Raw genomic sequence first — 26,628 nt, forward strand, 5'->3', positions numbered from 1 at the left:
CCGTGCGCGTGCACCCATTACAGACACACTCTTGCAGCTCCCGTTTAAACCTCTTATCCGGTCGGAGCATGACGCGAAGCCCTCGCCAGTCACCCTCCACCACGACCCTCGGATAAGGCACACACAGGAACACGGCTGCATGAGCGCTCAAATCAGTATTCGGTAATGGGTTCTCCAACGCGCACCATCCGGGCGGAGAGCACCCGCAACTGATCCGGATAACTTCTGAACGTCTGATGCCGCCTTCCCGGCGCGTTACCGTCTCTGCTACCGCTGGGTCCGTGATGTTTGGCCAGAGACTACTGTTATGTGTCGGACGCAGCCCGGAGAACCGACCAGCGTTTGAAGGACCCAGTATAAAATAAGCAGAGCACGGTACAAAGGATAACAGAGTTTAATGAACATAACAGTGCTGTGAAAAATATAAAAGTGCACGGTCTGGCGTGGTGGATTGCGGTGCGCTCCCAGCAGCGCTAACGGTCCGGAGCCAGAACTGGTTCGGACCCAAGGACCCCGCCGACACCCCTCAGGTGGCCGCGACAAACCGAGTCTGTGAAAGAAGGAATCATTATGTGAGTCCACACTCAACACACAGAGAGAACGCTCAAAGGTGCACAAACAGCAAACACTTCCTGGCTTAATTACTAATCAGCTTCCCACCCTGCAGGCATGGAACATCCAGTTCACAAACTCACTGCAGCGGAAGCTGATTTAAACGACCAACATACAGCTCAATATAATAAGGTGTGAGGGACACCACATTTACTGACTGTATAAATGTTAGTCACAAAATCTAACGTACCTCAGGAAGTGTGCTGACGAGCGTGAGACCTCACCCTCTCCTCTTTCACAGACCATGCATCAAACCTGGACGTTCTCTGCATCCACTGATGATGAGATGCTCCCGAGACGACGATCTCACCCGTCTGGTCACAAGGTCGAGTCTCTGGCAAATACACACTGTGTACTCCAGTCTTAAATGCCACCATGTTCCAATCCATGTAGATGCACCACAGCTGTGAGTCCTGACGAGCCGCAGGTGATCAGGGTGAGGTCTTGATAAACTCAGCTACACAGCCACTCAGTCCCAAATGCAAGCCACCTGGAAGGAAAAACAAAAGACAGAAACAAAAAGGCAGCCAGGCCCCCCAGCCATACAACACCTCAGCCCCAACCAGTCCCAGCAGAAGACTGCCCCTCCCTGAGCCTGGTTCTGCTGGAGGTTTCTTCCTGTTAAAAGGGAGTTTTCCTTCCCACTGTCGCCAAGTGCTTGCTCACAGGGGGTTGTTTTGACCGTTGGGGTTTTTCCGTAATTATTGTATGGCTTTGCCTTACAATATAAAGCGCCTTGGGGCAACTGTTTGTTGTGATTTGGCGCTATATAAATAAAATTGATTTGATTTTGATTTGATTTAAATACTTGGCGGGTTGTATTGACACACCCAGATTATTCGAACTTTCCGCGAAGCTCGACACGTGGTGTGACGTAATGAGGCCTCGCTCGCAGTGGTCACGTGATGGGGGCATGCTCGAAACGCTGCTCACTGACATTTCTGGTTCAAAAACCTCGATGCTGTGTCGAGCAGACTGACTCGAGCTTAACATCACTAGCTTCCAGAAGGGGGCAGCATGTTCAAATGTAGAAGTGCTGATTCATTGTTTGGGTCTTTTGTCGCTTTTTATGCTTCCTTAATAATCTAATCTGATGCGTTCACTGTACATACGCTTCACTAATATGAAATAATATGAAAAACCTGGTTTACATTTCAGTCCATTAGTCAGATTTCTTTCGAAGTGGAGAGAATAGAAAGTGCAGCTCCATTTGCTGAAGAAAAAGATCTCTCTCTCTCTCTCTCTCTCTCTCTCTCTCTCTCTCTCTCTGCCCAACCAGTGAGGAAATATGGCATCATCTTTTTAAACCACAGCACACTCTGCTCAAATCCAGCATACACATCTATAAACCGTATAGATCACCAAGAAATTTGTGCCTTAGTAGGCTGAAACAATGTATGCTGAAGGGATGCTGAAGCACTTACACCAGGGGTAGGCAACCTGTTCCAGAAAGAGCCATGAGGGTGCAGGTTTTCTTTGCAGCCACTGACTCCACCAGGTGATTTCACTGATTAGCTGATTCCATCTGCTCAAAGTGATATTAATCAGTAAAATCACCTGGTGGAGTCAGTGGCTGCAAAGAAAACCTGCACCCTCATGGCTCTTTCTGGAACACGTTGCCTACCCCTGACTTACACAGAAAGACATTTTTGCATCATGGAACTTTTGATCTGGTGGAGGATGTTATGTGCCACAATGAAACAACAGTGTGTTCCACTGTACCTCTGGAAATGTGAGTGGCAACTGCTTTTACACATGCGCAGATGTAAAAGAATGAAATAAATCAGATTAATGGTATACAGGTATTGAAAAAAATACGGATTACTGTGGGTATTAATCAGATTTCTCATAATTAGGTAACGTCATGTTGCATTTTGCAGTTTACATGCACAATTGAATAATCAGATAACTTCAGTAATCAGATAATGATCCGGTTTTTAGTGTGCATGTAAACGGGGCCAGTGTTATTTTGTAACTTTGGCACATTGACCTTCTGTCCATGGGAGTCTTCCTCATCTAATCCAACAGCTGTCAAGAGTAAATAGCTCACAGATATGCTAGCTTTTCTGGCTTTAATAATGATGGCGAAGACTGACAAACAAGCTCATTTCAAGCTACTTTTAACTTTAATCACACCTGCTCCTACTTGGCATCATGCATGTGATAAGAAAATTAAACCTTGCAACAAACCCAGGCATGTCTATCAGGTGGCAGACAGGTTTACGGTTTGATTCATCTCATTTTAATCCATTTGTCCTCATTATCTGTCCTTGTTATCTGCAGATGTACTGTCAGCTACAGCATAGTGGACATGTGGCATGCAGGTGGATCAGGGTTGAAGATCCCTGCAGCTGAAGATGGCCGAGGGGACGCCCACATTTCACCTGTCTGTAGCTGCAGGTGCGCAAAGTTAAAATTTCAGACAAGTAGGGAGGTGCACAGCCGTAAATAGTTTTAAAAACAACCACTAAATTCTTAAAATCAATTCTAAAATGAACTGGAGTGAGTACAGGACGGGCGTAATATGCTCCCGTCTAAAAGTGTTTGTTAAAAGACGAGCAGCAGCATTCTGCACCAACTGGAGACGTGCAAGAGATGACTGATTAATGCCCGAATAAAGTGCATTACAATAATCAAGTCTGGAGCTGATGAAAGCATGAATGGCTGTCTCAAGATCACGCCTACTGAGGAAGTGCTTTATTGTAGTCAAAAGACGAAGCTGGAAAGAACTTGCTTTGACAACAGAATTTATTTGTTGATCGACCCTCAAACAACTGTCAAATATCACTCCCAAATTCTTGACAGCTGGTTTTACATAATTAGCTAGGGTACCAAAATTTGGCGTTACCACATTTGGTATGCCAGAGTGCTCAAACACCATGATCTCAGTTTTACCATCATTCAGGTAAAGAAAATTTTGGGACAGCCACTGCTTTACATTGCGAATACAATTAAATACTGATGACAAAGCATCTCTCCCATTAGTTCTCATAGGCAGATAGATTTGCAGATCATTCGCATAACAATGAAAGGACAGGTTGTGCTTTGTTATAATTGACCCCAATGGCAAAATGTACAAAAAAATAGAATAGGCCCAAGAACAGAACCCTGCGGCACTCCACAACACAGTGGAGCAGTTGATGAGGAGAGGTCCCTAATCATAACAGAAAAGCTCCTTTCCGCCAAATATGATCTAAACCACTTAAGTACCCGGTACAGTACGCTGAATGCCAATAAAGGCTGCTGTGAGGTCCAACAGAACCAGCAGAAGTCTATTTGCCCACTCCCTTGTTTTTCACTCAAGGTTGCCACAGCAGGGTCGAGGTGGACCTGCATGTTGATTTGGTACAAGTTTTACACCAGATGCCCTTCGTCGTGCAACTTCACATTACATGGAGAGGGGTGGGGTTTGAACTGCGAACCTTCTGCACCAAAATCAAGTGCACAAACCACTTGGCCACCAGAGAGTTCATTAAGTCAACTCAAATATTTTCATATATAATTACTTAATTCTTTTGTTATGCTTTGATGTTTTGCTTAATATACATTTAGTTCAAGTCAATCAAAAATTCTGAGTTTAAATTAATCAAAAGCAAGACCATGTCACACAAACTTGAAATATTTAAGTAAATAGAATGTTTTCTTAAAACTTTGATGTTACACTACTTAATCTTTTTAATTAATTTGAACATTCAGGCTTACAGTGCACCTTTCCCAAAGCTTGTTCCTAGATTTATGTTTGCAGTATCATATTATTCATCCTGATTCCCGCCACAACTACAAACATCATGTTCCTTCTCAGCGTGCTGACATCATCGCCATCACCATGAGATCATAGTTTCCAGTCCTCAGCTGTGTCACTGTCGTGTTTATTTATACCTGAATGATTTGCCCTTCAGATTCCTCAGCAGGTCCAGCTGATTCAGTGGTGGAATCAGTCTAGAAAAGGAAAACACCTTTTTGTCATTCTGTCAAGACAGTTTCAGTGCCTGGAAAGGTTCAAGCTCGCCCCTGGGTCCTTTAAAGCTAATTCCATTTTGTTTGGCACTCATCTATTCTGCCAGTCATCACCTTTTCAAATCTAATTACAATAGCAGCGAGTCACAGCATGGAAGCAGTTCTATACCTACAACAGAAAAGCAGCATTATACTGGATGTCTAACATTGAGTCCTGCAGCTTTTCTGCTGATTCATAGCTCGAGAGAAGATGGAGGTTCATTTTCAAAGTACTCACTGGCAGGATTTGTCTTTTTAACGGCTTTCAAAAAGGTTTTAAACCCAATATCGGTGCCAAAAACACAAGCCTCAATCAGTGCAAAATAACCCTTATTTTGCATCCACTTCAGCAATAAAGGGTTTTGGATCCAGGGTCAGTTTTCTACTTGGCTCTCCGAGTTAAGACAGATGGCAGAATGTGATACAGCAAAAACATTTGTATTTATTGCGCATGCTGAATAATAGAAAGCGTTTTTCTGCCAGTTTGGTGGGTGGTACCTGTACATCGGAACGGCTACGGTCTGCTCGTAAAAATCCCAGGTGCATAGCAGGTCTGTGCGGGAAAGATTGGTGGCATAAAACCTCCACGCAGCCTGGAAACAGAAGTGAAGAAATCAACAACACAAAGGTGGATTTCTTATGGATAACAAAGTGGACTACTGTGTTCCCGTGTCGCAGACCGAACGGTCCGGCCCTAAAAATCGGTTTGCCTTTTGCATCTGCATATGCATCATTTCGGACCACAGCTGCACGTCTGAGAGGGAGTCTCTTCACCCACAGCAATCAAATGGATTAATGGGATTATTAACCATCAGATGATACAGGTAAACCTTCTTAAATCATTCTAAAGTCAATTTTAAGCAGAAACGAGGCAGTTTTATGTAGAAACTTTGAAATGTCCAACATGCAGTGAATGCATCAGCTAGTGGTTCGTTTAGCCACGGCCCTCTGATCGCTTCTGTTGCCTTTTATGATAAAATAATGCTGAATTTATGTGGAAATGATTGTTGTACTAAAGCTTCAAATATCTGTCGCTGAGATAGCTGATGACTGGAGTGCAGTTTGAAGCAGAAACAAGGTGTTAATCCGTGAATCATTGGGGGGACCGATTTTTAGGGGGACTGTTCGGTCGGCAACACCGCCATTTGTTCGAGGTACCTGGATGAGGCCTGCTGCTGGGTTACGTCTCTTCTCAAAATGTTTCTGCCTATGCTGCTCCTGGACCTTCAAGGCAAAGCCAGAACCCAGAATGCCCTGGACAGTTAGAGAGAGTCCACATGATTAAACGGGCAGAATTATTTACATCGACCTGAAGTTGGAATTGCACCATCAGCAAGCTTTCTCCATACACTCCAAATTAAGATGGATGGTATCCGACTCCGTGATAGTGGAGCTACATGGTCTGTGTTATTCCCTTGTGGTGGATCACAATACAGCTAATTAACTTCAGTGCAAGTTACTATACAGTTGATGACTTCATAAGGTCCTCCCACCAGAAGCTGGTGGGAGGGGCTAAATGTTGCATATGATGATAATGTACTTGGTTTCTTACATGGAAATTCTCAGACTTAAAGGGAGGAGGGGTATCAGAAACTTATATTTTATTATATAGTACTGGCATGTTGGCTGTGGGGATCCATGAGCTCTAGATTGGGTAGTGTTTATGAAATAGGTAGGTGACATTTTTCAAGGATGGTAATAATATCCAAAGACTGTACAATGATTTGGAATGTGAGTCCAAAATGGAATTATCAATGTACATTGTTCACTGATGTTATGTAATATCTGGAATTTCTCCAAAAATATTAGTCCTATCAACATTCTGTTTTGGCGGTGTTCATCCTTGACCCAAAATACATAAGCATACCAAACGCAAAATGTCAGTTCCCCCCAGTTAGACCGTGATCAAAGTTATATGCACGCACACACATACACGTACACAGAGGCAACTTGGCATTTAATGTATAGATCATTTACTGCCCCCTGCTGGTATGGCGTGTGAGTCCAGAATTTAAATATTAACATTCATTATTCACTGTTGTTATCTAATATCCCTAATTTCTCCAGAAATATTAGTCCTATCAACTTTCTATTTTTGCAGCGTTCATCCTTGACTCAAAATATATAAGTATACCAAACGGCGAATGTCAGCTCTCCCCAATTTGCCTGTGAGCAAAGCCATACACACGCACACATACACGTACACAGAGGCAACTTGGTTTTTAACATATAATATGGAGTAACTTGCAGGTGGATTAATTCATTGTTTTACTGTGACCCACAATGCAATGTGGCGCTTGCCACAGAGGAGTTCTGGTTTACTGCCGTTCACTTTACTCCAATTTGTTTGTTCTTTCCTTGAGCAATCGAGCAAAAACGTGCTTAATTAGAATCAGTCATGTGACAAAAACCAGGAGAACAATGATTTCAAATGTCAAGGGTGGATCTAGATTTTTTTTTGGGGGGGGGTGACTTAGTTGGATATGGCCCCCAGAAAATATGAAAAATCTATAGCCTTTTACCTGCATTCTTAGGCAATCTGGGGGGCTAAATATCAACTTTCTACTCATTGTTTTGAATACACAATTTTTATTTTAAACATGGGTAATGTTTTAATTCTGCTGTTAGAATTTACATATTTAGCAAGATAACACAATCCGTGGAGGTGACCTCTGCAGGAAAGTAAATCAGAGGCTGTTTTATTTGAGGAAACTGAGGTCTTTTAATGTCGATAAGAAGTTTCTTAAACTGTTTTACTCATCTTTTATTGAGTCTGTTTTAACATTTGCAATGATTTGAGAGCCTCAGCATAAAAAATAAGAGCAGGATGAAGAATGTGGTCAAACTTTGCCAAAAAACAATTGGCACTAGCTCGAGTGAACTTGATAATGTTATTTTGGCCAATCCTCTCCATCCTCTTCATGCAGAGTTTCGACTCCTCCCATCTAAGAAGAGGTATTCGTTACCTTGTCAGGCCAAATCAAATAGATATTTAAAATCCTTTGTCCCGTCTGCCATTAGATTTCTTATTAGGTTGTAGGTGAAGTTGTTGGGAACAATATACTGTACTGTAATTTGTGATGACTATGTATGTATGTATTGATTTGTATTATTACATGTGCCATGTGAGCTTTTATTGTCTGATTCTGAACTTTTGCTGTAAACCAAATTGCCCTCCGGGGACATTAAAGATTTTCAAATCAAATCAAACTTCTTGTGTGTTCAGGAGTATATATACAACCCCTGGCAAAAATTACGGAATCACCGGCCTCAGAGGATGTTCATTCAGTTGTTTAATTTTGTAGAAAAAAAGCAGATCACAGACATGACACAAAACTAGAGTCATTTCAAATGGCAACTTTCTGGCTTTAAGAAACACTATAAGAAATCAAGAAAAAAATATTATGGCAGTCAGTAACGGTTACTTTTTTAGACCAAGCAGAGGAACAAAATATGGAATCACTCAATTCTGAGGAAAAAATTATGGAATCACCCTGTAAATTTTCATCCTCAAAACTAACACCTGCATCAAATCAGATCTGCTCGTTGACATTGACCCTGTGCCATGACATTGACCCTACGTGTCTTCTTGCAAGGAATGTTTTCGCAGTTTTTGCTCTATGGCAAGATACATTATCATCTTGAAAAATGATTTCATCATCCCCAAACATCCTTTCAATTGTCCAAAATATCAACGTAAACTTGTGCATTTATTGATGATGTAATGACAGCCATCTCCCCAGTGCCTTTACCTGACATGCAGCCCCATATCATCAATGACTGTGGAAATTTACATGTTCTCTTCAGGCAGTCATCTTTATAAATCTCATTGGAACGGCACCAAACAAAAGTTCCATAATTTTTTCCTCAGAATTGAGTGATTCCATATTTTTTTTCCTCTGCTTGGTCTAAAAAAGTAACCATTACTGACTGCCACAATCTTTTTTCTTGATTTCTTATAGTGTTTCTTAAAGCCAGAAAGTTGCCATTTGAAATGACTTTAGTTTTGTGTCATGTCTGTGATCTGCTTTTTTTTTCTACAAAATTAAACAACTGAATTAACATCCTCCGAGGCCGGTAATTCCATAATTTTTGCCAGGGGTTGTATATAAATATAAGAAGTGTATAAATGCAAGAGTTGTTCTTTGCAGTATTCATATCTGCTCTGTGACATTTTTCTTTCAGGACCTACAGACAGTTGTAGATCACTTTAGTGCTATCTGCATGAAAACAGTAGCACCTCAGTCTTCACAGATTTTGTTCACAGATTTGGTTTGGGATGTGGGTTGCCGTGGCTCCCATCAGCACCCTACTGGACACATCTTTTAAAATGAGCCCTCTTACTTACAGCAGGAAGTGCAAAGAAGGCCACCCCGATCATACTGAATGTGGCTCCCAGTAAACGTCCATTCCAGGTCTTGGGGACTTTATCGCCGTAGCCGATGGTGGTGAGGGTGATCTGGTGAATTCAAATCAGTTTGAGTGATGTGGAAATATTTTTCACAGTGTGATACTGCGTTAATAACAAATAACTGTACACAGTAAATTTATTTAGTCTTACCAGCCCCCACCACAGAGCATCAGCATAGGTCTCGAACTCGTCATTTGACTCTCTTTCCACAGAGTAGACCAGAAATGAAGCCAGGATGAGGCACAAGAAGCCGATGTACCAGGCGGTGATGAGCTCCTAGAGGGGAAAACCAACGCAATCTAAAGTAGTAATGTGTCATCCAAGAAGCCACAGAGTGCTTTTATAAGCCTATGAACTGGTAAAAACAGCCCGACTATAACAATATTAGAGGCGATTCGTTCAGTCGCACAACCTCTGAGGCTCACCAAGTACTTGATAAATATCTTGATTTCCTTTAGCCGCATCACCACCATCACAGCCTTCTCCACGTTTTCAGCAGCACATTAGTGGAGACAATTAACTCCACTCTGACTTCATTGAAATAAAAGTAATAAAAATGTTTCTTCTCCATAAAAGACAGAATCACAATTAGCAGCACACTGGAAAAATAAAGTGATGGCCCACTCACAAGTCAGGTTCAGTTTCTAGCTCATAAACAACAAATACTTTAATTTTATCAAATTTAATCTACTCTTACATGATCCTGTTATCAGCCAACATTTATTTGAAACTTGCCATATTTCCTGACATATAATGCCTCTTGAAGAAAGAACCCCCCCCCCCCCCCCACTAAAAACAAATCACACCATCACTTTTTAACACATTGTTTCCCAACAACAGACATTAACTCAGCTGCACATGTGTACACCACAGCATATGCTGTTACTTTTTTTTTTTTTTTTTTGCATATGTTGTTACTTAACATCTGGATTTTTAAATTCCAAAAATAAGCAAGATGGATAAATGGCAGCTGGTCTGCTCTGTGTCAGCCTGATCCCTTCAGATCGTAGAAGATAAACAGAGCAGGATCTGGTTAGTACTTGGATGGGAGACCTCTTTGGAACACCAGCAGCTGTGTGTGTTTCTCCAGGTAAAACTTGAGTTGCGTCAGGAAGGGCATCCGGCGTAAAACTTGTGCCACTTACCAATGCGGATCTGGCTGTATTCGCTGTGGTGACCCCAAACAATATGGGAGCAGCCGAATGAACAACAACAACAAGCAAGATGGATAAATAAACATGCATTTGACAACATATCGGATGTTAGTTGATGCAGTTTGAACAAAAGGAATCGTGGAATGTGTCAAGATCCGACCTTTTAGGGCCAGTTGTTATAGTTCTGGACTTTTTTCCACTCCCATGCTCTGAGCCCTCTGTGTTTTTATTCATGTCGGGTCATTTGGGACATGCTCATGTGATCATTGGTTTTGTTTCATTTACCTTCTGTGAGTTGTAATCTGATTATGTTTTTTTTAGTCATTTATTGCCTTTGCTGTTTATAATTTATTTTGTGTTGTCCTTCATTGCATTTACATTTATACTCAATGCTGCATTTACACATAGGCAGGACACGTTACGAATGTCATATTTGCGTCATTTTTGGCACATTCCTGACATTCTTAACGTGACTTAATGCATCTGAATAGGTTTCTTAATAGTGCGTGTTATGCGTGATATTCGTGATTTTCGTGGAGCATGTTTTTGACTGTCAAAAAATCTTCCACAAATGTCACGCACTACCCTAATTTCGGCTCATGTAGTGGAGGTCGCAACTGAGCCTGTAGATCTGTCTGGATTAGTGATGATCCATGTATTTAGTTTTGTCATAGTAGTTTGGTGTCATGTTGTCTTCATTTATTGAATTACCTTTTTGTTTTCACTCAGGCCACTTAAGTCTTAGTTTAGTTTTGTTCATCTCATCTTGGGTAATTCTTGTCACTGGTTTTGTTCTCTATTTATCTTTTATTTTGTTTTGATTCAGTCTATAGGTTGTGTTGCCATCTCATTATCATTTATTGTATTTATATTTATTCTTTAGCCAGTATCAGTTGTGTTTTGGGTCATAGTCTTTTATTTGCTTATCTTTCTCTTTAGGCTTGACACTTTATTTCCCAGTTTAGCCCCTTTTGTTTTATACACGTTAATAATTGTCTTGAGCACATCACATTTTTCACCATTGGTTTTTCTGTCACTTATTCATCTTGCCCCAGTTTGCCTTGCTTTCCATCCCACTGCACTATCTTGCACCACCCTGGTGTTTGTTAGTCACACCCCTTCCAGAACCTTCTGCACACCTGTACCTCATTTCACACCCTGAATAGTCCACTAGCATTTAAGTCCTCACAGTCCCTCACCAGATTGTTGAATGTATTACACCTTCCAGCCCTCACACCTTATCTTGTTTTGCCTTCTGATCAGCCTCCCGGTATTTAACCTTGTTCTGTCCACGACCACGTTTTTGTGTTTGCCTCTGAACGCCAACATGCAGTGTTTTTTGACCTCAGCCTGTTTATTGGACCTAGCCTCAGTCTCCCGCCTATCTGTACCTTCGCTTCACTGCTGGACCACGTGTACCGAATCCCTGCTTGTTTCTTTGATTAAACCTCATTCTAACTGCATCTGTTGTGTGAGTTTGCATTTGTGTCCAGCCGGTTTGTGCCACGCCCTGATAGAATGGACACAGATAAAGATGTGAATAACAGCTTTTTGCAGAAAGCCCTCAGCCTGTGATAAGTTAATAACAATTCAAACACATTCATTTTAAGTGTGAAGTTCTTCACAAAAAACCCACTGTAGACATTATAGAAGAGCCTGCTTTCTGCCTTCTGCCATGTTCTGATCACCTTGCTGTGGGCATAAACTACAGATCCAAGGAGCTTCCAAGTGCCTCCACGCCGATCCATGCGGAGCATGCGGAGGATCTGCAGGAATCTCAGACTCCTGATGGCTGAGGTGGCAAACACGTTGCCCTGAGATCCAGCTACCAGGACGGACACAGAGGCGATCAGCACCATGACGTCTGCAGGAAAAGAGAGCGGAAGCAAAACAAACAAAGCCAGAAATGTACAACATCAGTTTGAAGAAACTGTTCTTTGGCTACGATTAGAAAAACTTTTCTTGAAGTAGTTTGTCAGCTGTGTTTTCACTGAGGATTCCTGGGCCTGAGCCACACCTCAAGATCTAAATAGATCAAATATCATGTTAAAACCTTTTTCAAGACTCAACCAACCAATAAATAAATTAATCAGGTTTTGTTTAGCGTAAGAAGCTTAACTATCAGGGAGGGACTCAGAGTAGAGCCACTGCTTCTTCAGGTCAAAAGGAGCCAGCTGAGGTGGTTCAGGCATCTGGTAAGGATTCCACCTGGTCGTCTCCCAAGAGAGGTCTTCCATGCATGTCCAAATGGACAGAGGCCTCAGGGAAGACTCAGGACATGCTGGAGGGATTATATTCCCCAGATGGCTCGGGAACACCTCGGGATCCCCCAGGAAAAGTTAGAGGATTTGACTGAGGATAGGGATGTGAGGGATAAGTTGCTTGTTCTACTGTCACTGCCCCGGGCCCCGTTAAGCGGCAGAAAATGAATGAAAGAATGATTTGTTGACATATCGTAAAACAAAACAAAAAACAAAACAATAACCCAATCTTAGGATAAGAAGTCACACTGAACAATGAAAGGAATGTACCTTATTCCTTATTACTCACCGATGACACAGAAAGGCTTTCCTGCAAATTTTAACCTCCCTCTCCATCCTCTGTATCGACAGCAGCAGCCAGCAGACCATAATCGCACGATGTACTCCACTCCGAACACCACGATGGTCACAAACTCCTGTGAGACAAAATACTGGTGTCAATTTCATGCATAGTGATAGAAAAAAAGTGTCATGATCAAGTATCTACTTGTACAATACACCCAAAATGCCAATACTTCATTTTCGTTACTATATATTCTGTGCGTGAGACAATTATCTTGTGGTTGTGGGTCACATAATCATCTTATGGGAAAAGATATTGTAAGTTATCATCATGGATAATGTAACTATCTTGTTAAATATCTTGTTAAAATGATCATTGTCTTGTGCATACAAGAAAATTAACCTGTCGGAACAAATCATCTTGTGTGCACAAGATAATCATCTTGTAGGAACAAGTATCATCTTGTCAGAGCAACATACCAGCTTTTTGGAACAAGATATTATCTTGTGTTTCTCATATACATCATCTTGTACTCTGTTAATTATCTTGTTTTAACCTGTCCATATTGTAAATATCAGAGTAAGTTATCGTACATTTCACGCTGAAGTCACTTTATCTGATCACTTTTATATCCCGACAGTGTATATCATCCCAGCAGTGCAGCACTGAACTGAACAATGGTAGCCTTAGCGTTACCGGCACTCAGTGCTTTTTTAGTTCTTGTTTTTTTTTTTTTTTAAAGAGATACTTGTCTGTTTTATTGCATGCCTTTCTATTCCTACTGTTCTATGCTGCGATGTGACACTGAAATTTCCCCATTGAGGGATGAATAAAGGCTTTTCTTATCTTATCTTAAAGATATATCAGTAATTATGTTTTCATACTATATTTACATTGTGTAGATTGTGTGCTTTCAGTGATGCCGGTATTTGGTTAGACTCTTTCTCTCCGATTGTTCTGTCTGAGTTATTTTCATTAGTTACTTCATCCAAACCATCAACATGTTTATTAGACCCCATTCCTACCAGGCTGCTCAAGGAAGCCCTACCATTATTTAATGCTTCGATCTTAAATATGATCAATCTATCTTTGTTAGTTGGCTATGTACCACAGGCTTTTAAGGTGGCAGTAATTAAACCATTACTTAAAAAGCCATCACTTGACCCAGCTATCTTAGCTAATTATAGGCCAATCTCCAACCTTCCTTTTCTCTCAAAAATTCTTGAAAGGGTAGTTGTAAAACAGCTAACTGATCATCTGCAGAGGAATGGTCTATTTGAAGAGTTTCAGTCAGGTTTTAGAATTCATCATAGTACAGAAACAGCATTAGTGAAGGTTACAAATGATCTTCTTATGGCCTCGGACAGTGGACTCATCTCTGTGCTTGTTCTGTTAGACCTCAGTGCTGCTTTTGATACTGTTGACCATAAAATTTTATTACAGAGATTAGAGCATGCCATAGGTATTAAAGGCACTGCGCTGCGGTGGTTTGAATCATATTTGTCTAATAGATTACAATTTGTTCATGTAAATGGGGAATCTTCTTCACAGACTAAAGTTAATTATGGAGTTCCACAAGGTTCTGTGCTAGGACCAATTTTATTCACTTTATATATGCTTCCCTTAGGCAGTATTATTAGACGGCATTGCTTAAATTTTCATTGTTACGCAGATGATACCCAGCTTTATCTATCCATGAAGCCAGAGGACACACACCAATTAGCTAAACTGCAGGATTGTCTTACAGACATAAAGACATGGATGACCTCTAATTTCCTGCTTTTAAACTCAGATAAAACTGAAGTTATTGTTCTTGGCCCCACAAATCTTAGAAACATGGTGTCTAACCAGATCCTTACTCTGGATGGCATTACCCTGACCTCTAGTAATACTGTGAGAAATCTTGGAGTCATTTTTGATCAGGATATGTCATTCAAAGCGCATATTAAACAAATATGTAGGACTGCTTTTTTGCATTTACGCAATATCTCTAAAATCAGAAAGGTCTTGTCTCAGAGTGATGCTGAAAAACTAATTCATGCATTTATTTCCTCTAGGCTGGACTATTGTAATTCATTATTATCAGGTTGTCCTAAAAGTTCCCTAAAAAGCCTTCAGTTAATTCAAAATGCTGCAGCTAGAGTGCTGACGGGGACTAGAAGGAGAGAGCATATCTCACCCATATTGGCCTCTCTTCATTGGCTTCCTGTTAATTCTAGAATAGAATTTAAAATTCTTCTTCTTACTTATAAGGTTTTGAATAATCAGGTCCCATCTTATCTTAGGGACCTCATAGTACCATATCACCCCAATAGAGCGCTTCGCTCTCAGACTGCAGGCTTACTTGTAGTTCCTAGGGTTTGTAAGAGTAGAATGGGAGGCAGAGCCTTCAGCTTTCAGGCTCCTCTCCTGTGGAACCAGCTCCCAATTCAGATCAGGGAGACAGACACCCTCTCTACTTTTAAGATTAGGCTTAAAACTTTCCTTTTTGCTAAAGCTTATAGTTAGGGCTGGATCAGGTGACCCTGAACCATCCCTTAGTTATGCTGCTATAGACGTAGACTGCTGGGGGGTTCCCATGATGCACTGTTTCTTTCTCTTTTTGCTCTGTATGCACCACTCTGCATTTAATCATTAGTGATCGATCTCTGCTCCCCTCCACAGCATGTCTTTTTCCTGGTTCTCTCCCTCAGCCCCAACCAGTCCCAGCAGAAGACTGCCCCTCCCTGAGCCTGGTTCTGCTGGAGGTTTCTTCCTGTTAAAAGGGAGTTTTTCCTTCCCACTGTAGCCAAGTGCTTGCTCACAGGGGGTCGTTTTGACCGTTGGGGTTTTACATCATTATTGTATGGCCTTGCCTTACAATATAAAGCGCCTTGGGGCAACTGTTTGTTGTGATTTGGCGCTATATAAAAAAAAAATTGATTGATTGATTGATAGATAAGATAACTTTAACCCGTAGGAACAAGTTATCTTCTGTCCACAAGATAATTATCTTTTGGTCACTTGTTATTGTATTGCACACACAAAATGGCAACTTATTCACACAAGATAATATCTTCTTCACACAATTATCTTTTGCGTACAGGATAATGTGTTCACACAAGACAACACAAGACAATAAGTTGATCCAAAATCAAATCAAATTTATTCATTTCTGTAAAGGCAACTCACGATGAGATTGTCTCAAGGCACTTTACACAACACAATACCGAAAACAGAGAAAAAATTTAATAAAAATAAAAACTAAAATAAAAATTAAAAACACAACAAGATGAAAAATAAAAGAGCACAAGAATAAAAACACACAATAAAACAGAAATGGTTTGAGAGAGGGGTCAAGGATGCATTGTATGTCAAACAGTTGAAACCCAGCCTTAACTGGGGAGGGGGTCTGAGACACGCTTTGTCCCCTGTTTACAATGGGGTACTCAGGTCAAAGCAGTTTCAGTCTTTTGTTCATGGTAAGGAGTCATTCACGTCATCAGGAGACACGTCAGGAGATCCATCAGGAGAGGCTTCAGTCCCATCATTAGGAGGGACAGCTACCCTGTCATTAAGAGGGTGCTAACTAGAGCACAGCACAATAGGTGCTAATTAAAGCAACTGTTTAGTCACTAGCCAATAGCAGTCTGCCTCTCATTAGTCTGGTTAGGTTTAAAACTCCAGCTTTTGTGGCTTTTGTTTGTTTTTCTCTACAAGGGTCAAGACAGAAGTCAGACTACCAGAGCTAGAATTTTAGCTGAGGAAGCTTCTGCGATTTGAAGCGATTTGAAGTGAAACGTCCTCGCATCAAGCAACCCAGTTCAGTCAAAGATTCAAGCTTCTCTACTACATAATAACACAATAAAACTAATGATAAAACAAGGAAAACAAATGGGTTTTTAGTCTCAATTTAAAAATCTCCACATTATCTGAATGCCGTATACAGTATGTGCTGGCTGGGAGATCATTCCACAGAGCTAGGGCACGGTAGGAAAAAGCCTGTTACCGACAGACTTTTTATTCACTCTGGGAACACAAACATCCTGCACCCTGCGAGCGTAGGGTCCAAGACGGTACATGAAATCCCACAAAAACTAACTGGTCACAAGATATGTATTTTGTACAAATAACTTGTTTCTACAGGATAATGCTTGTTCCCACAAGATAGTCATCTTGTGCGCCACCCACACACACAAATTTTCTCTGACCTCATTAATGCACAATGCATGAAATAGCCAGAGAAACTACAACGATACTTACCAGGATGTACAAGGCACTCTCTGACCTATTTTTGAACTCTTTGATGGTGGCAAAAACTGACAGGAGAAGGCAGGAGAACACCAGGAAGAAGCTGGAACACAGATGACAGGATACAGAAACAGTCAATGTGTCTTCTTTCTGTCGCCATCACAAATCAAACCCCGTTTCACAATAGAAAGTCAAAGGAACCCAAAGTTGGATATCCACCATGTAAGACACCCCCCCCCCCCCCCACACACACACACACACACAGGGCTGTTTCAAGGCATTTGGGGGCCCCAAGCAAAATGGACTTGGAGGCCCCACCCCATCTGCCCAAAGCCTGCACGAACCACAGAACAGACACAACGTGTAAGCTCACACTTTACATCAATAAAATATTTCTTTGACAGTGCATTTGAACATGTGTAAAAACTCCACCACCATCCCATAACAGCAACATATACAGAGTGCAAATAGGGCAGCACAGTCTCGTTTGAACCCCTACGTGATAACGTAGGATTTGACCATGAATGGGGACAGCCGGCACAAACATGGCAGAGAATCCACAGGCGGAGTGTGGGAGTTTCAGCACAAACCATTCAGCCCGGCTCGGTAAACTTAAAACCATACTCACTGTCACCTAGCGGACCTGCCGGTTTAAGACGTGCCGGTTTAAAATGGTTTCCGCTGAAACCCCGTCCTCTGAATGGTTTGTGCTGATACTCCCACACTCCACCTGGGCATCAGTCCCTTCCCACAAACAGCATCACTTCTAACGGGAAAATGGTGTACTGTTTTATTTTCAGCTGCAATCACCGAAGCAGTTGCCAAAAGTGCCGTTTTTTCGGTTCCCAGTGGAGAAGGGAATACTAGGAAAATGGGAGCGTTCATGTCGGTAAGTGATAGCCTACACAGCTAACCAGAGTAGCTGCTTTCTCTCACCTGTACAACCGCCTGGATATGTTTGTGCTCCAGGTCATAAACAATCATTTTTTCTTTGCATTTTCACTTTGAATGTAATTTGCCCAAAAACTCAGAGAAAGTGGCATGTTTCTGTTCTTGGAAGTACAGAAATTACATTATATGCATCATATTTTACCGCTTTAGCGCCCACCATCAAATAAGAGTGAGCTGCTCAATAGCGTAGTAACTACAAAATCCAAAATACTTAAAAAAAAATGTACACAGTAACTAAATCAAACATACTTTAAAAATGTTATGAAAAATAAGTTCTTAACAAAAGTAATATGACCAGGTATAAGTTGTTAACTTGAGGGAAGGAGATGTGGTATTGTAGATATTATGTTTGTATGTCTATATGTGAGTCTTTGGGTGTTACGCTCATAAGAATCCAGCAGAGGGTGATGTGAGACCGTTGAGTAGCCAAGTGTACATGTTAAGGTGACCAATGATGTTGTCAGAGTGGTTCAGTAGATTACTTTTTTGGAAACTTAGTAAATGAGTAGGGCAGCACGGTGGCTTAGTGGTTAGCACTGTTGCCTCACAGCGAGAAGGTCATGGGTTTGATTCCCACCTGTGGCCTTTCTGTGTGGAGTTTCCATGTTCTCCCCGTGTTTGCGTGGGTTCTCCGGCTTCCTCCCGCATTCAAAGACATGCAAGTTAGGTGGATTGGAAACTTTAAATTGAATGTGAATGTGCTTGTTTGTCTGTATGTGGCCCTGCGACAGACTGGCGTCCTGTCCTGGATGAACCCCGCCTTGCGCTCTATGACTGCTGGGATAGGCTCCAGCCCTCCGTGACCCTTAATTGGACTAAGTGGTTGAAGGTGAGTGTGTGTGTAAGTAAACAAGTGGACATTAATCATTTATGAAGATGCAAAACTGTTAATATAACACAGCCAGAAAGGTAGCTAACATAAACATTATATTTTGCTGACACGTCGGCCTCATTTATCCAATGTAAATTATCACTTAACACTGTCCTGTTTTTTTTTCTTCCTTTTCCTTTCTCTTTTTTCTTTTCTGGCTTCCTGACAGATAACTCTGCTTTATAATTGCTGAAGTTTTATATTTTGGTACTAGTTCATTTCGATGGGACAAGTCAAACTACTGTGGGAGGGGCCCCCTTGAGGGGGATTCCGAAAATAGTGTCACTGCACTTTCCTGCATTGATTGTCACAGAATTTAAAGGGGCACTCACACAGTTTGTCGTTGCATAAAATTCATAACCAGTCACTGTCTGGGGGCCCTAGACCAGGTCGGGGCCCCAGGCAATTGATTGGTTTGTTTGCCTTGTTGCAACGGGCCTGCACACACACACACACACACACACACACACACACACACACACACACACACACACACACACACACACACACACACACACACACACACACACAGACTACATGTTCGATATTTACCAAAGGTTCCGTGAATTTTAAAGACTGATTTTGATCTTTAACAGCTAAACTATGACGCTCACTGTGAGATTATCACGGATGTGACAGACCTGGAACCACCCAAACAAACGCCCTAAAGCAGTGGCCTCAAACTGGTTCCAGAAAAGACTGAGAGGTTTTTATCTCTACCAACCACATCAGTAACTGCTTCACCTGATGAACATTTCCCCTCTGCTCCACATTTTTTAAAACCCACAGACTGCCAATGAAATGTAATGTGATGGGAAAGAAACAAGTTCCTCCACTTAAAAGAAGGGCTCATTGTTTTGTCACCCCGTCCCCACCAAACGTACGTCTTGTTCCTCGTGTCTGTGCGACAGAGAGTGGGGCTGAGCTACATGCAGAACAGAGAGGTGTCAGCAGTTAAGAATGTTTAACATTCACACAAACGTTTTGTGATCGAGTTTAACACTACCGTCGAGCCCCATCGCTCGCTCTCATACAGTTGTATGCAAACGTTTGGGCACCTCTGATAATTTTCATTATTTTCCTCAATAAATCATTGGTTGTCGGGACTTCCGCCTACGTCATGGCCGAGACGGACAGCTAATTTCTCAGCTCCAACTGACCCATTAAAATAGCCGATTAAAAATTAAGAACAGATAAATGAGCACAGGACCACAAGACAAGGTAATTTCAGCCATGAGTTCGACTCAAAAAACAACGCAAAAAGACACGAGAGGAGGAAAAAATGAGGACGGTAAAGCTGGCCCCAAGCAGCTAACGTTAGCCGAGGCTACGCCATTGAAAAATACTGGGGAGGCTACTGCTGAGCCCGAGATGCTATCGGAGCTTCGCAAGCTCCAACAGGAAAATAAAGACTCTTTTGGTGATTTAAAGACTTCTCTTTCAAGGCTGGAATCCACTATGGATGATTTAAAACAACGAACTGCGGGGCTTGATAAGAGGCTGGGGGACACGGAGGAAAGAGTGAGTGCTGTCGAGGACAGATGTACGCAGCATGAGAAGGCACTGAGCTACCTGCTAAAACGAGAAGCTAACCTTGCTGTTAAATGTGATGACATGGAAAACAGACTCCGTTGTAACAACATAAGGCTCTATGGTATACCAGAAGGGGCTGAGAAAGATGACATGATGAAGTTTGTAACTGATTTTTTGTACAACTCGCTGGAGTTACAAGAAGGTACGGAGATCAAACTGGAAAGTGCACACAGAGCCCCGGGCCCAAAGCCCAAAGATGCTGCTGCGGCCCCGCGGTCAATCATAGTTCGTTTTCTGAACTTTAAAGTGAAACAGTCAGTGTTGCAGCAGGCAATGGAAGAAACGAAATGCGGAGTTCCACGGTCACAAGGTCTACTTTGATCAAGATTACTCCGCTGAGGTGCAGAGGAAGAGGAAAAAGGTTCGAGAGGTAATAAAAAAGCTGAAAGAGAAGAACATCAAAGCCCAGTCACCCTACCCAGCCCAGCTGAGAATCTTTTTGGACAAGGGCATCAAGCAGTTCCCCTCACTACTGGAGGCACAGTCAACTCTGAGAGAGCTGGGCGTGGAGGCAGTGATGGAGGAGCGGGATGTACTGGAGAGGGAGCTGGTTCGGGACGGGTGGACAACTTGGAGCGGGCAGAGAAAGAACCAACAACTTATCCCAGCAGAAATAAGATCGCTAATCTGCGGAGGCAATGAAGATTCCAGGCCCACAGGTTCTGAGTAAAAAGGGTGACCACAGCAGAAGTAAAATTGGATATTTGTAGGGACTGATTGTAACACGTTAATATCTCATTTATCGGGTAATTTGCAAGGGACAGATTTGTTTTCGGCTATGATCTGGTGACTATACTATATTTTGTGGACAGGGGTCTTTGCAGGGGTGAGGGGACAGAACTCTGTTTATTTTGATAAACTCGCAGCCTCTAATGCGACGTGTTTCCTGGATGATCGTTGCTACAGCACTCAGTGCAACCAGCCCAGATAGCTATGGCTCTCTGCCCAAGAGTCATCAAGAGTGGGAAGCCCTTTTGGTTAAGGTTTATTTGTTCAGTTCTCATGGGCTACCTACTGGATTTTTGGAAGTCTATATATTTTTTTGGTGTGATTTCTTGTTTGTTATCAAGGTTCAGCGGCTCTTTGCAAAAGATAATGTTTGCCTTTTTTTGCTGTTGGTATAAATATTAGCTATGGACAGTATAAACATTGTTAGTTATAACATAAATGGGGTGACTCATCCTATAAAAAGGAAAAAAATTATGTCACAGTTGAAGAGGTTAAATTGCTCAATTGCTTTACTTCAGGAGACCCACCTCAATGACAAGGAACACAAGAAACTCAAGAGGGACTGGGTCGGCCAAGTATTTAGTTCTGCTTGTGAAAAGGGTCGTAAAAGAGGGGTGGCTGTTCTGTGCCATAAAACTCTGGGGCTTATCGTTGAAAGAACATATGAAGATAACAACGGTCGTTATATTATGGTTGTGGGGACAATTGGGGAAATTAGGGCAACAATTTTAAATTTATATGTGCCGAATGAAGATGATACGGGATTCTTTAAAGAAATTTCAACTATTTTAACTAAGCATGGGGAGGGATACTTAATAGTAGGGGGAGATTTTAACTGTGTATTGAATCAGAAGTTAGATAAACAACCGTTCGAGCAGGGATATTTTTGAGGAAAGCAAAGGTTTTGCGTGATATGGTAGAAGAGTTAGGCTTAGTAGATGTATGGCGGTACAAACACCCGAAGGAGAGAGACTACACTTTTTTTTCTAAGGTCCATAATAGCTACTTCAGAATTGATTTGTTTTGTGTATCGAGAAAGGATGCTTATACTGTTGTGAATTGTCACATAGATCCCATAACAATATCAGACCATGCTCCAGTAGTGATGTCAATAAGGTTAGAGAACGATAGAAAAATTAAACCTTGGAGACTGAACGTCTCACTCTTTACAATCTAGATGTAGTTCAGAAGATAAAGCAGGAATGGAGGGACTATATGGAACATAATGACAATGGAGAAGTTTCAGTCTCTACTTTATGGGAAGCTGCGAAAGTGGTGTTAAGGGGGAAATGGATTGCTCTTTCATCTAAAATAAGGAAAGACAGAGAAAGAACAGAAAAGACTAGAAGACTGTATAGCTGATCTAGAGATAGAGCATAAAAAGACAAATAATGAAAATATCTTGAAATCTCTAACCCTAAACAGACAGGCACTGAACAACTTATTGACATATAAGGCGGAGGGGGCCTTGCGGTTTGCTAATCAGAGATACTATGAGTCCCGAAATAGGGCCAGTAGGCTACTGGCGTTTCAGTTACGCAAAGCGCAGGCAAACCGTACAGTGGCTAGGATAGTGAACCCTTTTTCAGGAAAAGTTGTATCACACCCTAAAGATATAGCCGAGGCATTTTCAGTTTATTATGAGGCACTATATGACTCACCTGAAATAGACAACAAAGCAGAGAAAATTGAAAACCTATTGGGAAAAATTAAGTTATCAAAATTGACAGAGGCTGAAGCCAAAGCCATGAGAGAGCCAATAACAAAAAGGGAAATAGAGCAAACAATAAGAAATTTGAAAAACAATAAGTCACCAGGTATGGATGGCTATCCGGGGGAATTTATAAATACTTTCTAGATGAAGTCACACCCCTTTTACAAAGGGTATATAATTACGACTTAGCTAAAAAAAGACCCACCAAAATCTTGGTCTCAGGCAATAATATCAGTAATCCCCAAGGATGGAAAGGATCCCACAGTCTGTTCCTCATACAGGCCAATTAGTTTGTTGTGCTGCGATGTAAAAATTCTAACAACAATACTGGCTAAAAGAATTCAAAAGTGCATTAACAGAATAATTAGGTCCGATCAAACAGGGTTTATACCTGGTCGCCTGGGAATAAATAATATAAGAAGAACACTAAACATTATGTCCATAGCAAAACAGAAACAGGAACCTTCAATGCTTCTCAGCTTAGATGCTGAGAAAGCATTTGATAGGGTGGATTGGCTGTATTTGGAGAACACATTGGGGAAAATGGGATTTCACTCAGATTTTATTGATTGGATTAGAGTGTTGTATACAGAACCCACATCAAAAGTACGAGTAAATGGACATTGTTCTGAACCTTTCAGACTGAAAAGAGGAACTAGACAGGGGTGCCCACTTTCTCCTTTATTATTTGCTATAAGCATAGAACCACTGGTGGAAATGATTCGAGATAATGACAATATACAGGGAGTATCGGTGGGTGGAGTAGAGTACAAGATTTCGCTCTATGCGGATGATGTGATACTGTATATTACCAACCTGCAGATGTCTGTCTCGGCACTTATGGATTGTCTGGGGGACTTTGGAATGATATCAGGTTATAAGGTCAATGAGACAAAGTCGCAAGCAATGATGTTGGTGGGTGATAGGCCACTAGATTTGGATAAAATGCTTTGTTTAATTGGCCCACCCAAGGATTTAAGTATTTAGGCATAATGGTTACACCACAAACCTCACAATTATATACAGAAAACTATGGGAAATTGTTTTTATCAATAAAATCTGACCTGGTCCGCTGGGAAATTCTACCCTTATCCCTAATCGGGAGAATAGAAACAGTTAGGATGAATCTCCTTCCTTGGTTGTTATATTTGTTTCAGGCCCTCCCTATTTGGATTCCATCCTCTACTTTTAAAAGATTGGACAAAATGATTTCTTTATTCATTTGGCAAAGGAAAAAACCTCGAGTTCGGCTGAAACTATTATGTAGTCCAAAAAAAAATGGGGGTCTTGGTTTGTCCAATTTGAAATTGTATTATTGGGCTGCACAGATGCGTGGGTTAGTAGAATGGGTATTGCAGGATGAGGAAACAAATTGGATAAAACTAGAAAACCATGCTTCCCAAATTGTTTCATTAGAGACCGTACCTTTTTTAGAACAAAAGAAATGGAGAGATTTGAAAATAAAAAATGAGTGGATTGTGTGTACACAACAAGTATGGACACAGGTGAGGAAGAAAATCAATGCACCTTTAACAACCTCACAGGCACTTAAAATCACTAAGATTGCTGATTTTTTACCTAATAAATTAGACTCTGGATTTAAGGGGTGGGCGGAAAGGGGTTTGATAACTATCCATTAGATGTTTGATGGAGGGATATTAAGATCTTTTAAACAGTTGCAGGACAAATTTGGTTTAGGTTCTGATGTTTTTTTTTTTTTTTTCGATATTTACAATTACGAGACTATTTAGTGTCATGTGCAGAATGGGACGCTTTGAAACAACTGCCTACACCAATTGAACAAATATTGATTAAGGTGATTGAAGAAAAAAGTAAAGTTAAAATAATATCGAACATGTATAAATATTTACATTCTCAACTGTCTGATAACTCACTGGAAGTGAAGGGGAAGTGGGAGTTAGAGGCAAACACAATTATTGAGGATGAAGAATGGGAAGAGGTGTGTGAAAGAGGCCATAAAATTACTAGCAGTCCGATTTGGAAGGAGTTCAATTGGAAAATTAAGTTAAGATTTTTTAGGACACCATCAAATACTTTTAATAATGATAATAGTAAAACTAATCTGTGTTGGAGGGATTGCAAACAAACTGGGGATTATTTGCATATTTTTTGGGACTGCCCCGCCTTGAAACCATATTGGCTAGGGATCCAGGCAGAGATCCGAGCCATCCTAAATTTTAATTTGCCACTGGATCCAAAATATTACATTATAGGGCTGACCCCAAGGGGTGGTTTGACAAAAAGGGAAGCTCAATTGCTCCACATTTGTTTAATGGTAGCAAAGAAAATGATAACGAGATTTTGGTTAAAAGCACTACCTCCCACTCTCCCTCAATGGCGTGATGGATTAAAAAATGTATATCTAATGGAAAAAATTACGGCAAAGCTTCATTTGAATATGGATTTGTTTTTGGATAGGTGGACCCCTGTCATTATTTACTTTGGTTGGGTATAATTATACTTGCTCAGAGTTCCTCACCGGAATTGTGTGTTTTCCTTTTTGTTTTTATACCAGTTGTAGATAAAGTAAAATATATTTTAGGACATACCCCTTTTACTTTCAATGAGATGGAATACCGTCCTAGAATTTGCTGAGTCGCTCTGTTCGATTTGTTGTATTAATTTTATGTTGTAATTGAATATGGTGTTGCCCTTTTGAATAAACAGTGTTCAAAAAAAAAAAAATCATTGGTTGTCTGGATCAGAAATCTCAGTTAAATATATCATATAGCAGATTAACACACTGATATTTGAGAAGTGAAATGAAGTTTATAGTATTTACAGAAAGTGTGCAATAAATATTTAAACAAAATTTGGCAGGTGCATAAATTTGGGCACCCTTGTCATTTTATTGATTTGAATACATTTAGCACTAATTATTGGAACACAAAATTAGTTTAGTAAGCTCACTGACCCTTGGCCTCCTTACACAGATGAATCCAGTCATGACAAAGGGAATTTAAGGTGGCCATTTGCAAATGATTCCCCTCTTTGCATCTTGTCTAATGAATGGCAACATGGGAGCATCTAAACAACTGTCAAATGACCTGAAAACAAAGATTGTTCAACATCATGGTTTAGGGGAAGGATACAAAAAGCTATCTCAGAGATTTCAGCTGTCAGTTTCCACTGTGAGGAACATAGTCAGGAAATGGAAGACCGCAGGAACAGTACTAGTTAAGGTCTGAAGTGGCAGGCCAAGAAAAATCTCAGATAAGCTGAAGTGAAGGATGGTGAGAACAGTCATAGTCAACCCACAGACCTGCTCCAAAGACCTACAACATGATCTTGCTGCAGATAGTGTCTCTGTGCATCATTCAACTATACAGCACACTTTGCACAAAGAGATGCTGTGTGATGCTGTAATGCAGGGGAAGCCTTTTCTGCGTACACGCCACAAACAGAGTCACCTGAGGTATGCTAAAGCACATTTGGACAAGCCAGATCCACTTTGGAATAAGGTGCTGTGGACTCATGAAACTAAAATTGAGTTATTTGGCCATAACAAGGAGCGGTATGCATGGCTGAAAAAGAACACAGCATTCCAGGAAAAACACTTGCTAGCTACAGTACAATTTTCATGCAGAGGAACAAGTACAACATTCTGAATGGCCATCTCAGTCCCCAGACCTGAATATTATTGTAAATCTGGTGTAATTTTAAGCTGGCTGTCGGAAACCAACAAACCTGAGATGTTTTGTAAAGAAGAATGGTCCAAAATACCTTCAACCAGAATCCAGACTCTCACTGGAAGCTATAGGAAGCACTTAGAGGCTGTTATTTCTGCAAAAGGAGGATCTAC

The 26,628-nt window shown here is 41.1% G+C and overlaps 1 protein-coding gene across 1 annotated transcript in view; it reads right to left on the reverse strand.

The window, feature by feature from the left end:
- The window catches only part of LOC117511543 (potassium voltage-gated channel subfamily KQT member 2-like), a 163,607-nt gene that overhangs the window by 64,916 nt on the left and 72,063 nt on the right, over nucleotides 1–26,628 (reverse strand). Inside the window, exons 3-10 of the mRNA XM_034171548.1 lie at nucleotides 16,960–17,050; nucleotides 12,724–12,850; nucleotides 11,862–12,037; nucleotides 9,170–9,295; nucleotides 8,957–9,067; nucleotides 5,767–5,862; nucleotides 5,107–5,201; nucleotides 4,492–4,551 (exon numbers count right to left, since the gene is read on the reverse strand). Coding sequence (XP_034027439.1) covers nucleotides 4,492–4,551; nucleotides 5,107–5,201; nucleotides 5,767–5,862; nucleotides 8,957–9,067; nucleotides 9,170–9,295; nucleotides 11,862–12,037; nucleotides 12,724–12,850; nucleotides 16,960–17,050 — 882 coding nt within the window. The remainder of the gene's footprint in view (nucleotides 1–4,491; nucleotides 4,552–5,106; nucleotides 5,202–5,766; nucleotides 5,863–8,956; nucleotides 9,068–9,169; nucleotides 9,296–11,861; nucleotides 12,038–12,723; nucleotides 12,851–16,959; nucleotides 17,051–26,628) is intronic.

The sequence above is a fragment of the Thalassophryne amazonica genome, chromosome 6 (genome assembly GCF_902500255.1).
Source record: "Thalassophryne amazonica chromosome 6, fThaAma1.1, whole genome shotgun sequence".
Lineage (NCBI taxonomy): Eukaryota > Metazoa > Chordata > Actinopteri > Batrachoidiformes > Batrachoididae > Thalassophryne > Thalassophryne amazonica.